Source organism: Artibeus jamaicensis, unplaced genomic scaffold, assembly GCF_021234435.1.
Source record: "Artibeus jamaicensis isolate MK-2021 breed Jamaican fruit bat unplaced genomic scaffold, CSHL_Jam_final contig_769, whole genome shotgun sequence".
NCBI classification, from domain to species: Eukaryota; Metazoa; Chordata; class Mammalia; order Chiroptera; family Phyllostomidae; genus Artibeus; species Artibeus jamaicensis.
In genome coordinates, this window is record NW_026521961.1 from 468,655 (window position 1) to 490,494 (window position 21,840).

Here is a 21,840-nt window from a genome sequence, read left to right on the forward strand (position 1 = left end):
TCTAAAATCATACAGAAACTGGTGAGCTGAAAGTTTACCTAAAATTGCTAAGTAAATAAACATGCACAGGGTATCCAAAATGCTGTGGTGAAAGTTTAGTGGGCAGATGTTCAGGGCATTAATTTTTATATAAAGGACATCTTGAAAAATTAAGTAAAATTTCTGGCCCACTTAAAAATTATTTTTATTCTGGACATTTATACTGCACTAGTAAATTGCTTCCTACTAGGCTGAGGTTAAAACCATGTCATTTTAAGATGAACTTCAGTCCAGAAGCAAATATTCACTTGGAGATTTCAGAATCCCTCCCTCACCTCCATGTAGCTGTAATTGAAACTTTGGGTACTATGCATTGCCTTCTGAGTCATTTCAATTCACAAGTTTAATAGATGGCAAAGGATGAGCATTTCAAACATGCAAACAGTATTTGAACCACAATTTATAGTTCAAGGGATCTGGGCCATATTCTTTTTTTTTTTCTCTTTCTTTCTCTCTTTCTCTCTCTCTCTCTCTCTCTTTTTTCTTTCTTTCTTTCTCTCTTTCTCTCTTTCTCTCTTTCTCTCTTTCTCTCTTTCTCTCTTTCTCTCTTTCTCTCTTTCTCTCTCTCTCTCTCTCTCTCTCTCTCTCTCTTTCTTTCTTTCTTTCTTTCTTTCTTTCTTTCTTTCTTTCTTCTTTTTAATGAGTACCCTGTTCTCTACACATCGCAGAGGGGCAGAATTCTTAAGGACAGCGGCAGGACCAAGGATGCCCCCCACCCACCTACAGTTCTTCAGTATGGACAACTCCTCGGTCTTTGGTTACCTGCTCTGCAATCAAAGTGCCCTTCGCATGAGATTCCCGCTCCTACAGATCCCCCACTTCCCGCCCTAACTGCGTAGCAGTATTTTGGGTGTTATCAGTTATCCACCGGCCTCCAGCAGGTCCTGGAGCAGAGGCGAGGTCCCCATTTCGCGCCTTGCCCCTCGCAGGAAACTACCTCGAATGAGGGTCATCTAGGCCGCGCGTTCCCAACGCAAGTAAAGCGAAGACGGTGGCGGAGGGGGCTGGAGTCCCCGGCCCAGCCGCGGCCGACCCTCGCGTGCGGGCGCCCCGGAACCCTTGGCCCTGGACTCGCCTGCCAGCCCCTCCTCTCAGTGAGCAGCGATCCCTCTCCTCCCCTCCGAGGCACCATCGGCCCCGCCCTGACCTAGGCTCCGCCCCAGCGCGGCTTTTAAGCTTTTAAAGTTCCTCTTTCTCACCTCGGAGTCTCAGTTTCACGACTGGAACTTGGGACCCACTGCTGCCCTCAGCTCCTAGTTCGGGGCAAGGTAAGACCTGGGGTCGGGCTGGAGCTTAGATGTGAGGCTGGCATCACGGAGAACCCTGAGCGAGAGGCCAGAGGTCCCTGGGACAGTCCCTGGGACAGTCTCGAAGGCAACACAAGAGACCCCAGCTTCGGAGCCGAGAGAAAGGACGCTCCTCTTGAGGGAGTCCGAGCCCCCGCCCTGTGTGGTCAGGGCCCACGGCTTTCGTGCGGGCTCCGTAGAGGGCCCCTGGGGCGCTGCCCGAGCGTCTCCACGGGCTCACCCCGGCCCCGTGTCCCCGCCACTGTTCCGGGCGGCCCAGCGCCGGCCGGGACAGCGCGCACACACCCGCTGCACCAGATGGGAGAACAAGATTGTTAGGTCCTCAGGCGTGGCTTAGACCGGGCCGTCGAAGGTACCCACTAGGGGCGGCAGTATTTCCCTCAGTGGAGAGGCTCTTACTTCCGAGGCCCCTTCTGCTCCTTCGTAAAGGGTCCGAACCCCACCGCGGCCTCCGGCGCGTGTTTCCCTGGAAGAGGAGCTCCAGAATTTGGGTACTCGGGGCCCCAACCCCAGTCCTTCCCGGTCACTCGCACTCTCCACTGCCGCTCTCCTGCGCAGACCTCCAGGATCAGGCGGATACTACACGCGCCATCAGCATCTCCCGCTACTTAGCTACGCTCCTTGCCAAGTGCCGGGTCACTGCCCTTTGTTGCCCTCAGAGCTTACTTGATCCTTGCTCTTTGGCAAGGGCTCAGGGCTATTCTTGGTACAAAGAGGGAAAAAGCCCTGAGGCGAGTTGGTGGATGCTGAGCACCTGGAACGACCTAACTGCAGGCTGGCCCGCGTGCTAAATTGGCGCGCAAGGGTCACCAAAGAGTGCGAAATGGGGAGTAGGCAAGAGTGGAAACTGACTGTGGGGGCAAATGGGCTGATAGTAGATTCGGGATGGACAAAGAGCAGGAACTACGAGTGAGTGTGTAAACGGGGTGCTAAGAAGGGTGGAGGCTCGATGAGTGTGCACAAAGGCTAGAGTTGTGTGTCTGGGCTGTGCAGTGCGTAACAAGCACGGAGAATCTCCAGGACGCGGTAGAAAAATAGATTCCGCTGAGGGCGCGTTCGGGAGGAGACAGGATTGTGCACACCAAGGGGACGAACCCGGGCCAGCTGAGGTGTCTTCTCTCAATGAACTTTGATGACACTACTTAGTGCGCGCCTCTCTACCTCGAGACTCCCGGCCTCGTGGTCATCGCCAGGGCTGTTTGGGACTAGGTACCCTGAGCGCTGTGCCGCGGTGCTGAAGGACGACCTTTCTCTCCCCTGCGGCGCAGAGTGAGTGCTGGAGGCAGATCCTGGGCGCGAGAGGGCTGCAATCGGCGGGCTGAGCATGAACCTGGAGGGTGGTGGCAGCCGTGGTGGAGAGTTCGGCATGAGCTCTGTGAGCTGCGGCAACGGGAAGCTCCGCCAGTGGCTGATCGACCAGATCGACAGCGGCAAGTACCCAGGGCTGGTGTGGGAGAACGAGGAGAAGAGCATCTTCCGAATCCCCTGGAAGCACGCGGGCAAGCAGGACTACAACCGCGAGGAGGACGCTGCCCTCTTCAAGGTTACACACACGTGGGGAGCCCGCGGTCTGGATGGGGGAGGGCCCCAGAGAGCCGAATCCGCTCTGTGGTGAGCCCGGTCCGTGCTCGGTGCGCCCGCCTGGTGGTTCTCAGAGGGGAAGTTACAGGCACAGGACCAACTGGAAAGGGTGGTCCTGGGTGGGCAGGCCTGGAGGTAGGGGAGCATCAGGTGTCTAAAGGCTGAAGCCCTGAGAGGAGGGAAGTTCGAGCTTCTCTAACGATTTCAAAAACCGAGAGGAACAGGTTCCGACCCTGAAGGTGTAGTGTGGGCAACACCCAGGGAGTCAGAAACTTCCAGCAGCAGGGGAGAGTACCTGTTGGCTAGCTCAGGGCAGATCACCCATCTCAGGACACTGGTTGGAGTGTCTGTGGTTGTAATTTTGTGGATTTCTCTGTTTCCACTGTGCCTCCATCTGTACCCCTGGATCCTTCCTTGCCTCCTCTGATTAATTTTTGTCTCTCTTCCTCTCTCTCCCCTCCCCCACCTGCCTCCCCAACCCAGCCCCATGGGTCTGCTGGAGTCAGTCTGTTTTTGTCTCTTTCACTCTGTTTCCCTATGTTTTCACTACTTGTCTCTCTCTGAATATTTTTTTTCCTTTGGTTCAATGTCTCTGGTGCAGGCTCTCTCTCATTCCACCTCTCCTTGGGCCCTTCCTCCCGTGTTTCTCCCTCTCCATCTCTCTGCTTACCAACCCCACCCCCATCCCCCAGCCTTTGGGGTTTCTCTCTTTCTCCTCCTCTATCCCTCTCCCTCCAGGATCTCTGTTTTGAGCCTCTCTCTGGATCTTTCTGTCTGTGTGTGAGCTTCCCTCATGACTGTTTTCCCCTAGAGAAGTTTACTTAGTGAACTGTGTATAAGGGCCCAGCCCCACCACCTGTGACCAGAGCACATGTAGGGGACTTCCTCAGGGAATTTGCTCTCAGAATACCTCAGATTATCTGACAGACCAGATGTACTACGTTAGAGAAGCTCATCCCACAGCTCTATCCCTAGTTACAATCAATCATGCTTTAGAAACTGGGTGAGAAGTTCCTTCCCCAGGGCTCCTTTACATCTTACCTACCTTTCACAAATCCTTAGAGCCTATTCAAACCACTTGTCTTCAACTCAGCAATGATAGAGACCAGTACTGTACATAGAAGATAACTGGTATGTTTGTCCCACATTTTGAGTGACAGTATACATTTGAAGCACTGAAGCATCATTCTTCTCTTTAGAAATACAATTCCCAGATTCTTTCTTAAAAGATCTGTATTTTAACTTTTTTCCTCTTCTTCCTCACCAGGCTTGGGCACTATTTAAAGGGAAATTCAGAGAAGGCATTGATAAGCCAGATCCTCCTACCTGGAAGACACGTTTGCGATGTGCTTTGAACAAGAGCAATGATTTTGAGGAGCTGGTTGAGAGAAGCCAGCTAGACATCTCAGACCCCTACAAAGTGTACAGGATTGTTCCTGAGGGAGCAAAAAAAGGTGGGGCTTTCTTGTTTGGGACCACAGAATATTGACGTCAGACACTTGTAACACCTTCATTTCATTCTGAAGTTCATTTTTCTATTTTTGTTTTTTCATAGCCTACCTGCCATCTGCCTCATGTTCAGACTCAGGAGGCTCACTGTCCAAATTCTCTGGGTCATTAATTGAAATTCTTGTGGTATGAGTGTAGGGTACTTTGTCAGATTCCACCTGCTTGTATGCACATGTGTGTTTGCATGTGTGTGTTTTCCAGTTAATTCTTATGGGCCCAATTCCCCAACAAAAAATGGAAGACTTGTTCAAAGCTTGGCTTATCTATCAGTCTTACATGATTAACTTTTTGTAGAAAGGAAACACACATTCATCCACATATTGCTATTTATAAAAATAAAAATGTCAACTTTTAAAGTGTACTATGGTCAGCTGGGCTGCTTATTAAGATTCAGATTTCCTCTTTCCAAGATTCTGACATTGTGTCAGAGTAGAGCCCAGGAATCTGCATTTTAAACAAACCCTGCAGGTCATCTCATTTGCATAATATTTTGCTGGTGGGGCCCTTTCTTTCACACACAGGTGCATTCACACACAGCAAGATTTTTGTAGAAATCAGCTTAATAGAATGAACAAATAATTGCCCAACTGAATTGCTGAAAAAAATGTCTTAGAATTTGTCAACACTATTATGCATTCTAAGAATTAAATCCTCAGATATTTTTCTAAGATTTGATGCTTAGTTATATCAGTTCCTTTTTCACATTGTGCCATATCCCTTTTGCAAAAAACACATAGGAGCAAAGCAGCTCACCCTAGAGGACCCGCAGATGACCATGAGCCACCCCTACACCATGACGACGACTTACACCTCACTCCCAGCTCAGGTATGGTAGCAGGCGCAGGGCTTCTAGAAGGGAAGGCTGGGAAAAAATACACAAACAACAACAAAAAACTGTTCTTGCTCTTAGTCAGACAACCATACTAAATCCCTGGTCATTGAATGAGTGGCTCACTTTCAACTTGGTGTTGCTATTGGTGTTGGTTTTAAGTAGGAGAGGAGTTGGTGTGTCTGCCTGTTAGTAGAAGTACAGACTTCTACTACTAATTCTAAAATCTTCTGGGAAACAGACCTATTGTGAAAGTTGAAGATTTTGGAAGTAGTACTTTATATCATGTGAAACCACAGGGCAGCTGATCTCTTTAGACTTTTCTGATATGAATTACAGCTCTGTTGTATTCACTTTGGTGGGGGAAAGAAGGCTAATTTCCTCACAGTACTTTCGGTGCCAGGTTTAACCATATGATGAAGCTTCACATAAATCATTACTTTACCACACTATCTCCATTGTGCTTATTTTGATTCTTTATGGATATTTTTCACCTAGAGTTATGAGCCATTCACTCCAGAGTCTTTCAGATGATAAAATGATTGGGCTGCAGCCAGTGAATAGATTGCCTGAGGAGTTTGGGAGAATATGAAAGAATCTGCTCCCATTTCCCAATGCCAACAAACTGTCTTTGCTGATCTGGTTGCTTTCATCTCTTTAGCAGGTTCATAACTACATGATGCCACCCCACGACCGAACCTGGAGGGAGTATGTCCCTGACCAACCCCACCCCGAAATCCCCTATCAATGTCCTGTGACGTTTGGACCCCGGAGCCACCACTGGCAAGGCCCAGCTTGTGAAAATGGTAAGGAGTGAACTGGGGCTGGTTCCTGTTGCTGCCACTGACCCAGCAAAGCAAACCTGGCCAAAGGGCCTTGGTCTTTCCTGATCTGCCCTTCTGGGCAGGACCACAGTCTTTTCCCTTATCAGGATTGCTGGGAAAGACTTCACAGGCAGAGGAGGAGAGTTTTCTCTCTTCTGTAGGATGATGATAAGGTTCTTAGAAGAAGGATGCCAAGGTTTACTAACACTGGGCCTACCACGTGCCAGGACCTATTCTTGTAACTACCTTATGTGAATCTTATTTAAACATGACAAAGATCATTTCAAGTAGCTAAAGACAGCTCCATTTTTATAGAGGTAAGCTCACAAAATGTGCTATAGGAGAGTGAAGCTGGTGTGCTGGTGTTCCACTTCGGATCTGCTAACTCTAAAACCCAGCCTTCCCCTTAAGATAGGAAATGTCAGATGGCAAATTGCTTAGCTATGTTTTTTTAAAATTATCTGTTCAACAGGTTAACATTTTTCTGCCTTGTTGAATAATCTTAAGATTTATTCTTAATCCTTGGTAAAAAATAGTAGCTTTTAGCAGTCTTCCCTCCTGGATTGTCCCTTAATGTTGGCTGAGCCACAAAATTTCACTGATCCATTTCTGTCTACATATCTGTCAAGTGGGTTTACTGCAGCTGTGCCCAAGCCCTCCCCCTCTATAGGGACACAGGAGATCACTGAGCTAGTATATTTCTCTTAAACAATGGTGTGCCCATTGTAGTCATTCTTGGGATTAGAGGTGATAATAAGAGAAATGAATAAATACTATTTTAAAAGAATAAAAATTTCCACAGAGTATGTAGTGCTGGTTTTGGACCACTCTGGATTATATGTGGTTCCACACCTGTAGGGATTCCCCAGGCTTCAAGAGGAGATCTCACAGCAGAAGCACTAATTAGTTAAGTGAAAAGAAAATTTCAAATGATATGTTCAGTGCAGCATAACACATGATTTTAGAATTCTTGAGTTAGTTATTTAAAGAGAAATCATGAGAAGGGTCAACATATAGATTCTTTTGTATGTTTTAGGACTATCTGGTCAGTTCCCCTTTTTCTAGTTATGTTCCAGTCACTGATTATGGTATTGAAGAAGTACACCATTATTTAACACTTGCATTGAGTAACATGTTTACAAAAGAACTCATAATTCAGTTTTATTAGCTTCTCAGGAATAATTTGCAGCAAAGGTTGGTTTTCCATATGACAATTGGGTGAATTAGTGAACATTAAACTTATTTCAAAAATTCACACCAATATCCAGTGTATATGGCTCTAGTAAACTAATAATTCCAGTAAAGAGACAATGCCTAGAACTGTGCAAAAAAGATGAAATAGGCAGACATATGTTGAAGCATTAGGTGACATCAAAAATAGCGCAAGGTTTTAATTGAGCTCTTTGGCCTGAGAAATCTTGTGGACCTGAGCTCACAATTCTGCCGAGAACTTGCTATGTGAGCAGGGGAGAATCACTCCATCTCCCTGAGTCTCAGTTTCCTTGTTTATAAGTTATGGAGGGATGTTGATCAAAGTGTATAATCTCTCAGTTATAAAATGAATACATTCTGTGGATCTAATGTAAAGTTAACAGTACCGTATGATATTTGATATTAAAAGTTGCTGAGAGAGTAGATCTTAAATGTTTTCAACACATACACAAAATGGTAATTATGTGTGGTAATGGAGGTATTGACTAAGAAAGGAAGGAAAGAAAGAATGAATGAAAGAAAGAAAGAGAAAGAGAGAGAAAGAAAGAAAGAAAGAAAGAAAGAAAGAAAGAAAGAAAGAAAGAAAGAAAGAAAGAAAGAAAGAAAGAAAGAAAGAAAGAAAGAAAGAAAGAAAAAGAAAAAAACAAAGAAAGAAAGATTACAGAGGGAGAGTTCTGAGTTTCCTTCCAAAGCTGTGAAAAAGCTCCTTCCTCCTCTGGATTTGGTTTTTCCCATAGGACTTTTAGCTTATCTTTGCCTGTTGAGAGAGCCTATGGTCAGCTCTCGAGAGCCAGCCCATGGCCCTTCATTCTTGGATTTGATGCAGGCCTCTCTGTGTGTGGATGAACTCTGACTTTTATTTGCAAATACAGGTTGCCAGGTGACAGGAACCTTTTATGCTTGTGCCCCACCTGAGTCCCAGGCCTCTGGAATCCCCATAGAGCCAAGCATAAGGTCTGCCGAAGCCTTGGCCCTCTCAGGTGAGTCTGGCGTATGGACTGGAGGCACTCACAGGTGGCCTGTGTCTGCAGAGTTCACCCTCACTTTTGGGTGGAGTTGATGGGGCAGTTGGTGAGCACAGTTTGTGGACACTCACTCCTCCAGCTGGTACTTGAATATGTGTGGACACAACTGAACTTTCCACCTCTGTGAATGAGAAACAGCTTTAGCAAAGTTAGCACTGAGAAGCCCACTATGATTCTGATTCAATTCTATGTGCTGGTTGAGTCATTTTTTTTTCCATTGGCATTTATCTGAATTTCCAAGAATATGCAAACACTCAATTTCATTTACCTGGGGCCCCTCTTCAGCTAACACCTTCACAGTGTAGTATAATTTCTTAGAAAACAGCACCAGGGTTTCTCATTGTGAAAAGCTGATCATTCTTCCAGGTTTAGCCATAAACAGGTCTTTCTCATCAGTGTTCTAGAAACATGAGTTCTGGCTGCTTTGCATTCACTGCATTTGTGTGAGTATTGTGGTCTTTCTCTGAACTTTGATATGTCTTGCAAAAAATATATGGATTAGATATGATATTTAAAGTTTCTCTTCTAAAAGAATCCCGGCACCTCAATCTTACCTGTTTTAAGGAAGGCACCTCAGGTATACTAAGCCTATTGATTAATATATATTTATGTTTTAGATAATGTGTTGGATTGTTTAAGAATGGGATTTGTATTTGTATTAAAAATGAAAAGCTTAAGCCTCTGGTTCCTCTTGCATCTCCCCAACCCAACTCCACTTCTTTAAAAATCAATGATAAAAAACATAAACTAAATTCTCAAGGTTTCAGGGAGACAAGGATTTTGGATACCTTTCTTTCTCTGAGGGAAGCTGGAGTTTCATGATTTAGTTCTTTTTGATTTCAAAGGTCTGAATGAGGCTGCTGCCTCCCCTTCTGAGAGGCGCCTGAGTGATGGAGGGGAGGAGATTTTCCAAGCAGAAAGTCTTGTGTTTGCTTTTAGCAATTTTCAAGAGCTTTCTAGAGCTCCTAAAAATTGTGTGAGTGCCCGAAAAGTAGGAAATAAATAGCTATTTATATCACTGTGACCTCATGATTTCTGGTGACATTAAATGAAATGAAACCTGCCCTGCAAGTCACCTCTTATGGCCAACGCCCACTCTCATCAGGCTGCACCATCAGGTTGTGCCACTGAGCTGTTCCCAGCCAGTGTTTACAACAGCAAAAATTGAAGTGGAGAATTGACACAGTTATGTGGGTTACATTTACAAACCTACCATTGAAAAATAAGAGGGTTTTGTGGGTTTTTGTTTTGGGCATGAATAATACAGATTAATTGAATGCATTTATTAGAAAACTGCCATTCCCATCCCTTGTTAAATCCCCTGCAGTTACTGATAGGAAGCTTTTTTGCTTTTCAATTAAGGGCCCTTTGCAAACCTATCTTCGTCTTCTCAGTCTGTGAGTCATATTTTAAAGAAGGTTCTGAAATTATTAAAATTGCATAAATATATTCATCCTGTTTGATGTTTTAGAAAGCATTGTTTTAGAGTTATTTTCAGACTTAAACACATAGTCTAGTGGGATTTCAGCAGACTTAACTCTCAGAACATTTTTCTCATTTATTCTTTTCTTTCCACATGGATTAATTTTATTTTATAAGTAGTACATACATAGTGTGAAAACTAATGAAAAATAAACATCACATTCCCACCACCCAGAGATCACCACTGTTAAGGCCTTAGTGCTTAGCCTTCTTGAAACTTTAATATATACATATTTTTAACCTTATGACATCTCACTGATATTTTAGGGTGGTTTCAGATGTGTGGACATATTCATTTTTTCCCCTGACACATCATTATACTCTTTTTTCTCTTGGCTAGTAAAAATTAAACTTAGGGTTTACTTTCTCCAAAATTGAAACTGATTGCCATGCTTAAAGATAAATTTTCGTTCAGTGGTACATGATTTAGTATTTTAGACATCACCACTACCATCATCACACACACAAAAATAATATAGGAAGTTCTTAACAGTAGTGCTTTTTAATACAAGTCAAACCTACTTTGTGGAAAACTAATGAAAGTTTTGTTCCCCTACCCTCTCAAAACCCATGGTCCCATAAATTTGGAAAATGTTGAGTTAGACAACATCAAATTGACTTCTTGTGAAAGTTCTCCAATGTCTCTCATTGTCTGTGAACCTCCAGGAGGGAGAGAAAGGTATGCAGCATGTAACAGACTTCCTGACCCTGGAACTTTCTACTTTCTACAGAACAAGTTGGGGTATCAGTGCCCCACCAAATATTCTTTGTTCTGGCTGATAGTCTGGCATCCTGATGGGCATGCAATGCTTCTCAGTCCTTTAGCACTACTGACCCTGAATGTTCTTTTTGCAGACTGCCGCCTACACATCTGCTTGTATTACCGGGAAATCCTAGTGAAAGAGTTGACCACAGCCAGCCCTGAAGGTTGTCGGATCTCCCATGGACACACCTATGATGCCAGTAACCTGGACCAGGTCCTCTTCCCCTACCCAGAGGACAATGGTCAGAGGAAAAACATCGAGAAACTGCTGAGCCACCTAGAAAGGGGTGTGGTCCTCTGGATGGCCCCCGATGGGCTTTATGCCAAAAGACTGTGCCAGAGTAGGATCTACTGGGATGGACCCTTGGCACTGTGCAGTGACCGGCCCAACAAACTGGAGAGAGACCAGACCTGCAAGCTATTTGACACACAGCAGTTTTTATCAGGTAATGCACCTAACTATCAATTAGAATTGAGTGCCTCATACCACGAGCTTTCCGGAGAGAGAGTAAAGGTGATGATGGTTTGTCTGCCACGATGGTAAAAAACAGCACATCACTCCAGCCGGACAGAGGTCTTCCTTCTGTTAACCCCTGAACCCACCGGGCATGATCCCAGAATATGTTTTTTGTTTGTTTCATATCTCACCTCTCCTTTTGCCACCTGCTCCTCTCTATCAGCAGAAGGGTATGAAGAGGAGGGAGATTGCTCAAGGGGACTGCGGTTCAGGCTGATGACTTGAACTCCTGGAATTCCACAGATAGTCACCTAGTAATCCAATTCATACTTTATAGGCAGTCTGATCTCAGCAAACATATCTGTTGATGTTTCAGGTCTTTTAGGGTTCTTAGGAAAATTGCAGCTGTTAGAAATATATCATTACCATTCTTGGTTATGAGATGTGTCATCATTATGCAGATGCCCTCCTGTAGGTGGGCCACAGATTAGAGTGTGTTGAACTGATTCTTCAAAGGGAAAATTATGAGAAGGCTTTAAGCTATCTCTATGATATGTGTGTTTCAAATCATATTTTTCAAAACCAGTGAATTTTGTTTTCCTAGTTTTGAGTTCATGACAATTAAATCAGCCCTGGGCTGGTTTTTGTGAAATCACTGACTACATTATTATTGAAATGAAACCACTTAATCCCAAGTGTTCATATAGAAATTGATATCGACACTGCCTCTTCTGGAAGCAGAAAACTATTCCAATCTGCTGGATAACTGCCTATTCTTTCTCTACCTTACCCTTAACCTATTTTTTAAGTATCCCCTTCAGAAACACCTTATGCCTTTGGGTTTTCTTATTCCGCTCCTTTCCCTGAACATACATCTTAATTCAGTTCCCTTGAAATAAAAATATGAAACACCTCTGTGCTCTGGCACCATTAACATTCACTCAGCCTTTTGGGTTTAAGTTGCCCAAATTTGCTTATGCTCATTCAAATTCTCTTTTGGTGCTCCCAAACAAATATCTCCCTAGATGACTAACACTCCCCCAGAGGTGTGACAAGAAGAAGAAGGAGAACTGAGTCTCTGATTCCCCAAGGCAGAACCACGGGTGAGAAAGCCACATGGGTCTGAGTGCCCCTCCATGAGCTGAAGAATTGCCTCTAAGCCTGTGTTGTTACTGTTCTGTCTGTCCTGGGGCTCAGTGTGGTGATCACGATATGGTCCTGAGAGTGGCCCTGAGCCACTGAGGAGTGCTCCATCTGTACCTTCTATTGTGCAGTGGAGTCTGAAAGAGCCTTCCAGGTTTGGATCTCCTCAAAGACGGTGAATCTTGGTCTCTTTGGATCCAGGAGATACTGCAGGGCTAGGATCCAGGGCCAGGGCTTTAATTAAAGCACCCCAGGGAAATAACAAATGTTTCCCTGGTGCATTTCCCTGGTGTTTTCTCTCATGGTGCATGTTTTAGGAAAGCAGACTCCTCTCATTCTAACTAGGCAATGAATTCTCCTTTGAGTCACAGTGAACTGTAAGATGGATACAGTTAAGAAGCAGGCAGGCATGACATGCCAGCTACCAGCATCCTCAAGCTGTGAATTCACTTGCCTAGAACTTAGTATTTATTTGTGAACAAGAGTTGTTTTGTTTTCTTTTTCCTTTCTTCTGTAACCAAGAGCCGAGCTTTTTGTCCACAACAAACTCTTATCTTGCAGTGGTCACTAAGGTGCAAGGCACTGAGGTGCACATGTAAACTTGAAAACTGTAGCTGTGTGGACCAGCTCTGCCTAATTACAGAGGTTTTCATGTTATCAAGCATCTGAGGCATGATTTTTTCAGAGAATTGTACCAACTCACCATTCTGATTAGCTTGTGTAGGTGTAGCCAGACCTCCATAGTGTAAATACCTTTTATATTCTGACTAAGTCAGTTAGGTTTGATTTGAATTCTGGAAGATAAAAAAGCAGGAAGTCAAATGGTCCAGTGAGTTAGCTAGAAACTTCTCTTCAGTTGAAGAGAACAGTGGAAATCTTTGCTATCTACCCATTCAGGATTTGCAGACTGCTAGGGACAGCCCCCAAAGGCAGAGCTTGAGGGTGTGGATCTGATAAAGATGCAACCCAGTGCTGTTCCACAGAAGTTGTAGCAGAAACTGTGTAAGCACGTTTCTTTTGTAGAAATGACATTTGAGTCTAGCGGAAAGAAGAGGAGCAGCTAGAGGCAGGAGTTATCTTGAATGTGGGTGAGGGGTTGAACACATCTTTCCAACAGTACTCTATTCTCTGTTTTGCATCCTTAGGGTAGGAGTGGCTTCAGGTTCTCTACATCCACATATGTGGGGGCCCCTCCTGCTTCATCACTACCCTTCTCATCTCAAATCATTGTCTGTCCTAGAAGACAGGCAAAAAGTCCACCCAAAGTCACACAGTTTGGGCCTAGTGCCAAGTGGGGTGCAGCTGCCCATACTGCCACTCAGTCTCCAAGATAACATCAAGCATTTTCTGTGGGGCCTGAGTCACATAGAGGTCCTAGGTAACAGATATGGGATTTTGAGGGCTCAGCAGTTTTGAGATGAGGTTTTTAAGTCGAGAATTTTCTGACTTGAGACTGGGACAAGTCAGAAAATTCTGATGTTTTTAAGAGAAAATTTCTTCTTTGTATAAATTATTATCTTGCCTCAACATAGCTACTAAATATATTTTCCTTTTTCTTCCTCCTTCACTCTTTTCTGCATCCTCATGGGCCCAATACTGCAAAGCAAGCTTCTTAATCTGCAAGGTTTCTTCCTCTTGGATAATTAAGTGAGGTCTGGAGCCCACTCAGCAAAAGCACACATATGTACGTGTACATGCAGTTTTCCAATCTGGAGTCTACAGGTTAAAAACTCCACTTAAGAGAAATAAAGAGTGCTCATTCCTACTTTTTTTCTATTAATTAATTAATTTATTTATTTATTTATTATTTATTTATTGTTCAAGTACAGTTTTCTGTCTTTTACTACCATCCCAGCCCACCTCCTTAGTGTTCCCCACCTCCCTCCCATTTCTGCCCCCCCGCCTTTGTTTTTGTCCATATGTCCTTTATACTTGTTCCTGTGAATCCTTCCCCTTTCCCCCTGAAATTCTCTCCCCCCACCCACCTCAGGTCCCTGTCAGCCTGTTCTGTATTTCAGTGTCTTTGGTTATATTTTGCTTGCTTGTTGGTTTTGTTGTTTAGCTTCCTGTTAAGGTGAGATCATATGGTATTTGTATTTTACCACCTGGCTTATTTCACTCAGCATAATTCTTTCCAGTTCCATCCATGCTACTTTTATCTTCACAGTCAACTTAGAGCTCTTGCTTCCCATTTTAACCTTATATGCTCAATGATGAAGGTTCTGAACATGTTTTCTTTCTTTTTTTTTTTTTGGTGGGGTTTCTCCAGAGTTGCAAGCCTTTGCTCACCATGGTCGACCCCTGCCAAGATTCCAGGTAACGCTATGCTTTGGGGAGGAGTTTCCAGATCCCCAGAGGCAAAGGAAACTCATCACTGCTCATGTGAGTATTCAGTCACATTTAAATGGTTGTGCCCCTATTCTTCATCAAGAACAGTCTTACATTTAGAGATCTCGCAAATGAAAAATAAATGTCAAGTGACTTGGAAAATTGTGAGGGAGGAATTGTGATCCAGTGAGTGATGCAGGGAGTGTAGCCCAGAGACCCTCATCCTATTCCCAGCCCCAGAAATTTACTAATCAGAAATGGGAGGTTGCCTCCAACCATGGGCTGCATTTATTGCGTCTTTTTTATTTTTCAAGAAAATTGTCGTATTCCCATTTTATAAGGATTTAAAACAATTGACGCCCTTTGAAATTCTCCACATTTAATATTACTTTTTAAATACTCTGATTTTCATTTGATGGAGAAGTTTATTTCCCAAATGGGAAACTGTTCATTGACTTCTGTATTTTGTATGTCCTTCACATGTTTCTTAAATCCTCTTTTATTACTAGATTTTAAAAAATTATAATTATTGGAAACCAAGAGCCATATGTTATTTGGAGAAAGCTAAATCTTTCAAGGAATACAAGTAGATCAGACCAGTATAATGTTCTTCAGCAGAATTTAAGTTAGGTTTGACTGTGGCAAGTGAACACTTTTTTTCATAAAAAAAAGAAAAAAGTTTATATAGACAACATTTAGCATTAATTTGCCACAGAAAAGAGTTCTGAATACCTAGGACTTTTGAATTTGAAAACTTTGCATTGCTACATCCCTTCAAGGGTTATGAATGGGCCCAGATAATGACTAGCAAAGGTAAAAAATAATAACCAATAATGTAAAAATTCAGGTCATATTTTAGTTCTGATAATGTTTCTTATTGAAAACTAAAATAAAACACTATCCAATCTTTAACATGCAGTCCTCCTTCTTGATTGTAAAATCAAAAACCAACCCAATAAACAAGAATATAATCCCATAGACTTCAGACTTTTCTCATGAATCTGCTCCAATGATGATAAAATCATTGATGGAATCTTGTTAATAACTGGGATTGTTAAATGACTAAATAAACTTGGCATTGATAAATAACATTTAGGAAACTGGTGGTAAACTCCCAAGTCATCTATCTGACTTTGAGTGTTTTTGGATGCACTCTCTATCCTGTAAGTCAGGCAAGGGCGTGTTTCCCAGGCAAGGCCCCCTGAAATCACCCTGTATGGTGCAGAAAAGGGAAATAGATGTGTGTGCACCCAAGAGTTTCTATTCTTTTGATTATAGATTTAATTTATTCTAGGTAATTTTTGTAAGTTACTCTTAAGTTGCTACATATCAAATAATATAAAGGCTCGATTTAATAGCACAGTTAACTGAAAGCATTTTGTTTCCTTAGATGTTATAAATTCAGGAAGAGCAGAAAGTTAAAATTTTTTTGGTGAATGCAATCCAGAATAATAACCAAGCTAGATGAATTTGGGATCAATTAAGTTTTATTTTCCCACAATAGCAGTTTTGTTGTTGCTTTTGCGTCTATTTCTATTTTCTTTGGTTTAGAAACATGCAGATTACCTAGGTCATCCTGGAATTGTAAACTGTTCAAGATAAGCCCCTTCATTCCTGTCAAATTGAAATGGAAAAATAAACTTATTGGCCTAAATTACACTAAATATTACCTCAAATTTCCTTTTAATTTGGTTATTTTACCTGATTTGTTTCTGTCTCAGTTAAATGTAAATTTTCAGCAACAGATGACTTAAAGGTATCAGCTTTAACTTTAATTTCAGTTGAAACCCACAATTAAGTATGTTCTGTTTAGAGGTAGGTATATGAAAGGACTAACAAAAATTAGTTCTTCAGAAGGCTCCAAGTATAAAATTTTTGAGCTGTTATAGCACCTAACTTTGGACTTAACTTTACTATATAGCATTACATATATTGAGTTATTTAATGATGATCCAATTGCAGGATGGTAAAAAGAATATCTTAGTAACATGTTCTTAAAATCTCATTAAAGGTTGAACCTCTACTAGCCAGACAACTATATTATTTTGCTCAGCAAAACAGTGGACATTTCCTAAGGAGCTATGATTTGCCTGAACACATTAGCAGTCCGGAGGATTATCACAGATCTATTCGCCACTCTTCTATTCAAGAATGAAAATGTCAAGTGATTTTGTTTCATTGTAAATATCTGACTATTAACAACAACAGCGATTGAACCTCCCTCTTTTTATTTTGATAAACTTGGGAATTGGAGCTTCAGTTCAACACTTGAGGAGAATCTCAGCAAGAATGTGTATAGAAAATCAGCTCCATCTAATGCACAGATGAGTTTTTTCCAAAAGGAAGAACAGTCTTTAGGGTCTTCTGTAGATTGTTATCATTGATGATAACTGTGAAATTTAACCAAAGGTTGTGTTTACATTTGCTTAAATGCTATTTTTTATTTGATATGGATAATTTCTTGCTTGAAGACTGAGAAAACTTGTATTTCAGTATTGACCACTAACTAGAGTTATGAAAACGGTTAAGTGTTGTACTGTTTCTCAGGGAAGTAAAATCTCCATTTGAGGCTACTCTGCCCACAAAAGAAATGGATTAAAACATGTAGGAGATGTTGTTGTTGTCGTTGTAAAAAATGCTTGCTTATAGAAGGAAATAAAATCTTCTAATTGAGGTTGGGCCACAGTGCTTCCAGCTTTGGGGTGGCTCATCTCACCTCCTTGCCTGGATCTCATGCTAGGGTAGGCTCCTAAGCCCTGCCTTTCACTGCCCTGTTTGCTTCTCTTCTTGGGGTGCTCTTGGAAGCCATTTAGTAGACTTTTGTTGCTATTTTCCTGAGCCAAAAAGCATTAGGGCTACCCATGAGTTGTACTTTTTCTTCAATCTGGGTAAAATTGCTACAATACATTATGTGAGTTTTAGAGCTATAGGTGTACAATGTTGTAATATGACATCTGTATGCACTACAAAGTGAATGATTACCCCCAAAAGTCTAATTACCATCTTTCATCATGCTATTGAACTGCATCATCAATTTTACTTGCTTCCAACCCCTTTCCTTTCTGGTATCCACCAGTCTGTTCTCTGTGCCTAGAAGTTTGTTTCGTTTGCTTTTGTTTGTTTGTTTTGTTTTCAGATTTCACATATGAATGAAATGATATGGTATATGTTGTTCTCTATCTGACTAATTTCACTTAGCATGATATCCTCAGGGTTCATCCATGTTATCATCAATAGTATGATTTCATCTTTTTTATGGCAAATATTTCCTTGTATATATGCAACACTTTCTTTATCCATTTATTTCCTGATGAATACTTAGGTTGTTTCCATTTCCTGACAGTTGTAAATAATGCTGCAGTGAACATAGGGAGCATGTATCTTTTCAAATTAGTGTTTTCATATTCTTCAGATAAATATGTAGAAGTGGAATTGCTGAGTTATGTGGCAGTTCTACTCTTAATTTTATGAGGACTCTTCATACTGTTTTCCATAGTGGCTGTACCAATTTATAGTCCCAAGAAAAAAGGGTACATGGGTTCCCTTTTCTCCACATCCTTGTCAACACTTTATATTTCTTGTCTTTTTGATAATAGCCATTCTAACAGTGTGAGGTAGTGTCTCATTGTGGTTTAACTTGCATTTCTCTAATAATTGGTGATGAACATCTTTTCTTGTGCCCGTAGGTCATCTGTATATCTTCTTTGGAAAAATGGCTATTCAGATTCTCTACCCATTTTTTAAGTGAGGTTGCTCATTTTTGCGTTGTTGAGTTGTATGGGTTCTTTGGCTATTAACCCGTTGTCAGATGTATGATTTGCAAATATCTTCTCTCATTTAGTAAGTTGCCTTTTCATTTTGATGGTGCTTTCCTTCACTGTGCAGAAGCTTTTTAGTTTGATGTAGTCCCATTTGTTTATTTTTGCTTTTGTTTCCCTTGCCTTTAGAGCCAGATCCACTTGAGTACTACATTTTTATCTGTCCAACGATCTAGTAATAATTGATTAAGACTTTCTCAATCCTTTTTGTCTTATTTTATAGGAATTTTTGCTTAAACTTCTTTTCCTATAAAAGAAAAAAAGACAGATCAACAATCCAAGTACAAAACATGTATTTTTGAACCTCAGCGACATTTCCCCTCTTATCCTGTTTGTTTTGTTTGGCTATCAGTGAGTTATCCATGACAACACTAAAAAGAAGGAGCCAGTGCTTTTTGAATTGGTGAACTCTGTTAGGAAAGATGATGACAGGATTTCACAAATTGCATAACTGCAGACTCAGTGGGCTGTTTTTGCTTATTTTGTATATTATATGCTTCCTCATGCAAATAATGGTTTGACAGGGCCTTAATATTACTGGGCTTTTCCCAAATACATCTCTTTATAGAATCATTAAGATCTCAACTTGCTTAAGTAAACCTGATCATTTATTTGTTATTTGTTTTTGGATATAGATGTTTAAACTGTGATGTTAGTAACTGATATTTTTGTCATACTACAAAATAATTGCTATTACTTTCGGGATCAGCAGAAGACTCAATAGTTCTCCAATATATGCCACTCTTATTCTAATCTATATTTTTAGTTTGTTCAGCAAACTGTATTTATCCCTGAATTAGAAAGATTATAACATTTATCCATTTTGGTGAGCAATGAGGCATTGGCAAATCACATCATTTTCTTCATTTTTAAAAGAAGTTTTTAATGATAAAATAATTCATAGTAACTACAGAAAACGTAAACAGTATAGAAGAGCTAATCCGCCCTAGAAGTATCCAAAGGAAGAGTTTCACTTACTCTTCTTTTGTGTTCCAACACGTTTCACTTTTCTACCAATCTATATAAACTTAAAAAATGTCATGGAACCCTCTTATACCCACTCTTGTGCAGTGTTCTTTTAACCTGACAATACAAACTTACCTCATTCTTTTTAGAGGCATTGTTGTAGAATTCCACCTCAATGTAATCAGTACAGTTTAAGCCTTTAAGGTACTTTATCAGCTAGTCAGAACAGCTACATTTGGACAGCAGATTATTTCTCATGAACTGCAGTAATGTATACATCTTATAGATGCAAAGTATTATGGGGTATATTACCCTAAGGGGTAGATGAAGACACAAAAGGAACCACTGTGACACAGGCCCTGGTGTGTGGCCCTTCACTGCAGAGCATTTAACCTGAAGCTCTGCAGGGTCTGTCCCAGGGGTGCATCTTCTTAATTCTCCAAGTAGATGCTTGATTTCCATTGCTGTTTGAATCCTTTTCCTCTTCTTTTTCTCTATTCCTCTGTCTCTCTGCCTCTCTGTCTCTCTTTCTATGTCTCTCTTTCTCAAGATTAATCTGCTTTAAAATGGGAGTTACATTTTCTGGAAAATGTCGTTGGCTTGGACCATTCCACATCTTTCTCAGTATTACACTCAATTATGTTAACTTTTTTAATTTTGAGGGATCCAGAGTATGTCTAGTGAATGAAACAATTATAAAATATTCAGGGTGAAGAATCCCAGTCGTTGTCTCAGGCCTTTGGAAAGGAATGGCTACTTTATTCCTTGACTTGATAAAATGAGATTAGCAGACTAGAATAAACTAGTTTGTTCTCAATGAAAAATGCTGTAAAAGAATTTAGGTACTTGTTATGCCAAAAAGCTTTGGATCCAGGGAAAAATAATTTTCTCAAAGGTGCATTTTCTTGGCATATTTCTTGTTCTTGAAGTTTAGTAAAACTGTGGGCAGTAATTGTTGCATTCTGGAACACTAGAGAGCCAGGGTGACCAGCTCATTGTAAACCCAAACCTGGGAGTCCCCTCCATTCCTGGACAAAACAGGACAGTTAGTCACCATATAGAGAACCCAGCAAGACTATCGTGTGTGAGCTAGGAAGAGACTGCTCCATTGAGAGAGAAAATTTACAGTCTGACAGTGGAATAAGGGGCACAACAGTGTGGTTATTACCTAAGCACAGGTGTGCCCAGGTTTGTGTTTAGAAGGTATGCATTGGGCTAAGGTGTGAACAAGATCTTCTTTACCTATCACTGCATGGAACTCCCCAGAGTAGGAATGGCTCTGGAAGTCTTGGTGCAGGGTTTTTTAGGGGCTTCTGTCTGAGAAGCTGAGCAGTAGACAGATAGGCATCTTGAGACAAGGCTTACTCCTGCACCAGTAAAGGTCAAAAATTATTTTGGGGTTTACTAGTTATTTTTAGTACACATCCACACACAGTTCAAATCCCTTTTCATTCCCCTTAGATCACACTTATCCCCTTTCTCCACAGGTGAACGTTTTTCTGAAAGCTGTGAGCTACTTTAAGGACTGTATTTTTATCATATGTCTCCCTAAATAGTTTGTAGCTCACAGATGCAGCATTTGAATAGACACATAAATGTTCCTTTGGGGCTGTCCTACCATCTCTATTGTTCTGCAGCTCACTTTTTTTCACACTCCTGTCTTTGAAATTGATCTATACTCATTTATGTGTATCTCATTCATCCCTTGTTAACTGTTGTTAAATAGTTTTTCCATGATGAATGCAGTGAAGGTCAATTTTCATGGCATTTATTTCCATTGCTTTAAGGAAAGCATGTATATGAGGTACAGCTGAAGTGCAGGAAAACAGAGAGGAGATGTGGAAGAAATAAGAAAAGGCCAAGAGTCCAATCCTCCTCCAACAGGAACTCATATTTTGCTTTAGACTCTTTGGGGTGGAAGAGATCCCAAAGGTAACAGAGCTCACTATCTTGCACTCCTGCTTTATGGATGGGTAGGACCAAGCAGCTCCTCTGATTCAATCCAGTGCTGTGTTGGTTCTGTCTTGTTGCCAAGCCTCCTGGGCAAGGATGTCTTGAGCACTGTGGTGATCATTCCTTGGACAATAGTTGTACATAACCATGTCACAAATGTTGTTGTAAATTGCTTTTTAACTCAGATTGATATTTGTGATGATGTATTTTAGGTAGTTGAAAAATAAAAACTTTTTTAAAAAAGTAATGTTACGGGCTATGTGTGTGTATGTTATTAAACACTCATCTTGATAGCTTTTTAAATACTTCCTCCTTCTGTTGCATTTTTTTAGCAAGGTTGTTCTGGCAGCCTGCTTCCTTCCTGGTTGTCATATGTGTCCTTAAAATCAGATCTCAAAGTGTTTAGCTTGTTTATTAAAAAATGTGAAACTTGTCCTAGAGTTGGATGGCTCCTCCAGCTCATGGAAAAACATCTAAGGTGAGTGGTGAACATCCTTTCTTTCCTCTCCCTCCTCTCCCTTAACAGGTCTAGTAAACCCAAGGAAATCATTGTTAATGTTCCTTTTACACTACAGATCTTTTGATTTTTGTTCTTGTTGTTAAA

General features: G+C 41.5%; 1 protein-coding gene across 3 annotated transcripts; it reads left to right on the top strand.

Annotated features, from left to right (window-relative positions):
- The first annotated feature begins 1,239 nt into the window (after positions 1-1,239).
- On the top strand, positions 1,240-21,483 carry IRF4 (interferon regulatory factor 4). Of its 3 annotated transcripts, none has more exons than XM_037157025.2 (9): positions 1,240-1,307; positions 2,615-2,889; positions 4,195-4,381; positions 5,174-5,262; positions 5,927-6,071; positions 8,174-8,281; positions 10,664-11,017; positions 14,441-14,553; positions 16,511-21,483. In XM_037157025.2, the coding sequence occupies exons 2-9, from the start codon at positions 2,671-2,673 to the stop codon at positions 16,652-16,654; spliced, it is 1,359 nt and encodes a 452-aa protein (XP_037012920.1). In that variant the 5' UTR covers positions 1,240-1,307; positions 2,615-2,670; the 3' UTR covers positions 16,655-21,483. The 3 variants fall into 3 exon arrangements, with proteins under 3 accessions (XP_037012920.1, XP_037012921.1, XP_037012922.1); XM_037157026.2 differs by having other exon boundaries at positions 5,930-6,071; XM_037157027.2 differs by lacking the exon at positions 8,174-8,281.
- Positions 21,484-21,840: the final 357 nt, after the last annotated feature.

Excerpts from the sequence above, each read along its gene's own strand:
- IRF4 (XM_037157025.2), top strand. The coding sequence starts at position 2,671 with ATGAACCTGGAGGGTGGTGGCAGCCGTGGTGGAGAGTTCGGCATGAGC. Across the intron at positions 2,890-4,194 it reads AGGACGCTGCCCTCTTCAAG|GCTTGGGCACTATTTAAAGG; the intron begins GTTACACACACG and ends CTTCCTCACCAG. Across the intron at positions 4,382-5,173 it reads TCCTGAGGGAGCAAAAAAAG|GAGCAAAGCAGCTCACCCTA; the intron begins GTGGGGCTTTCT and ends AAAAACACATAG.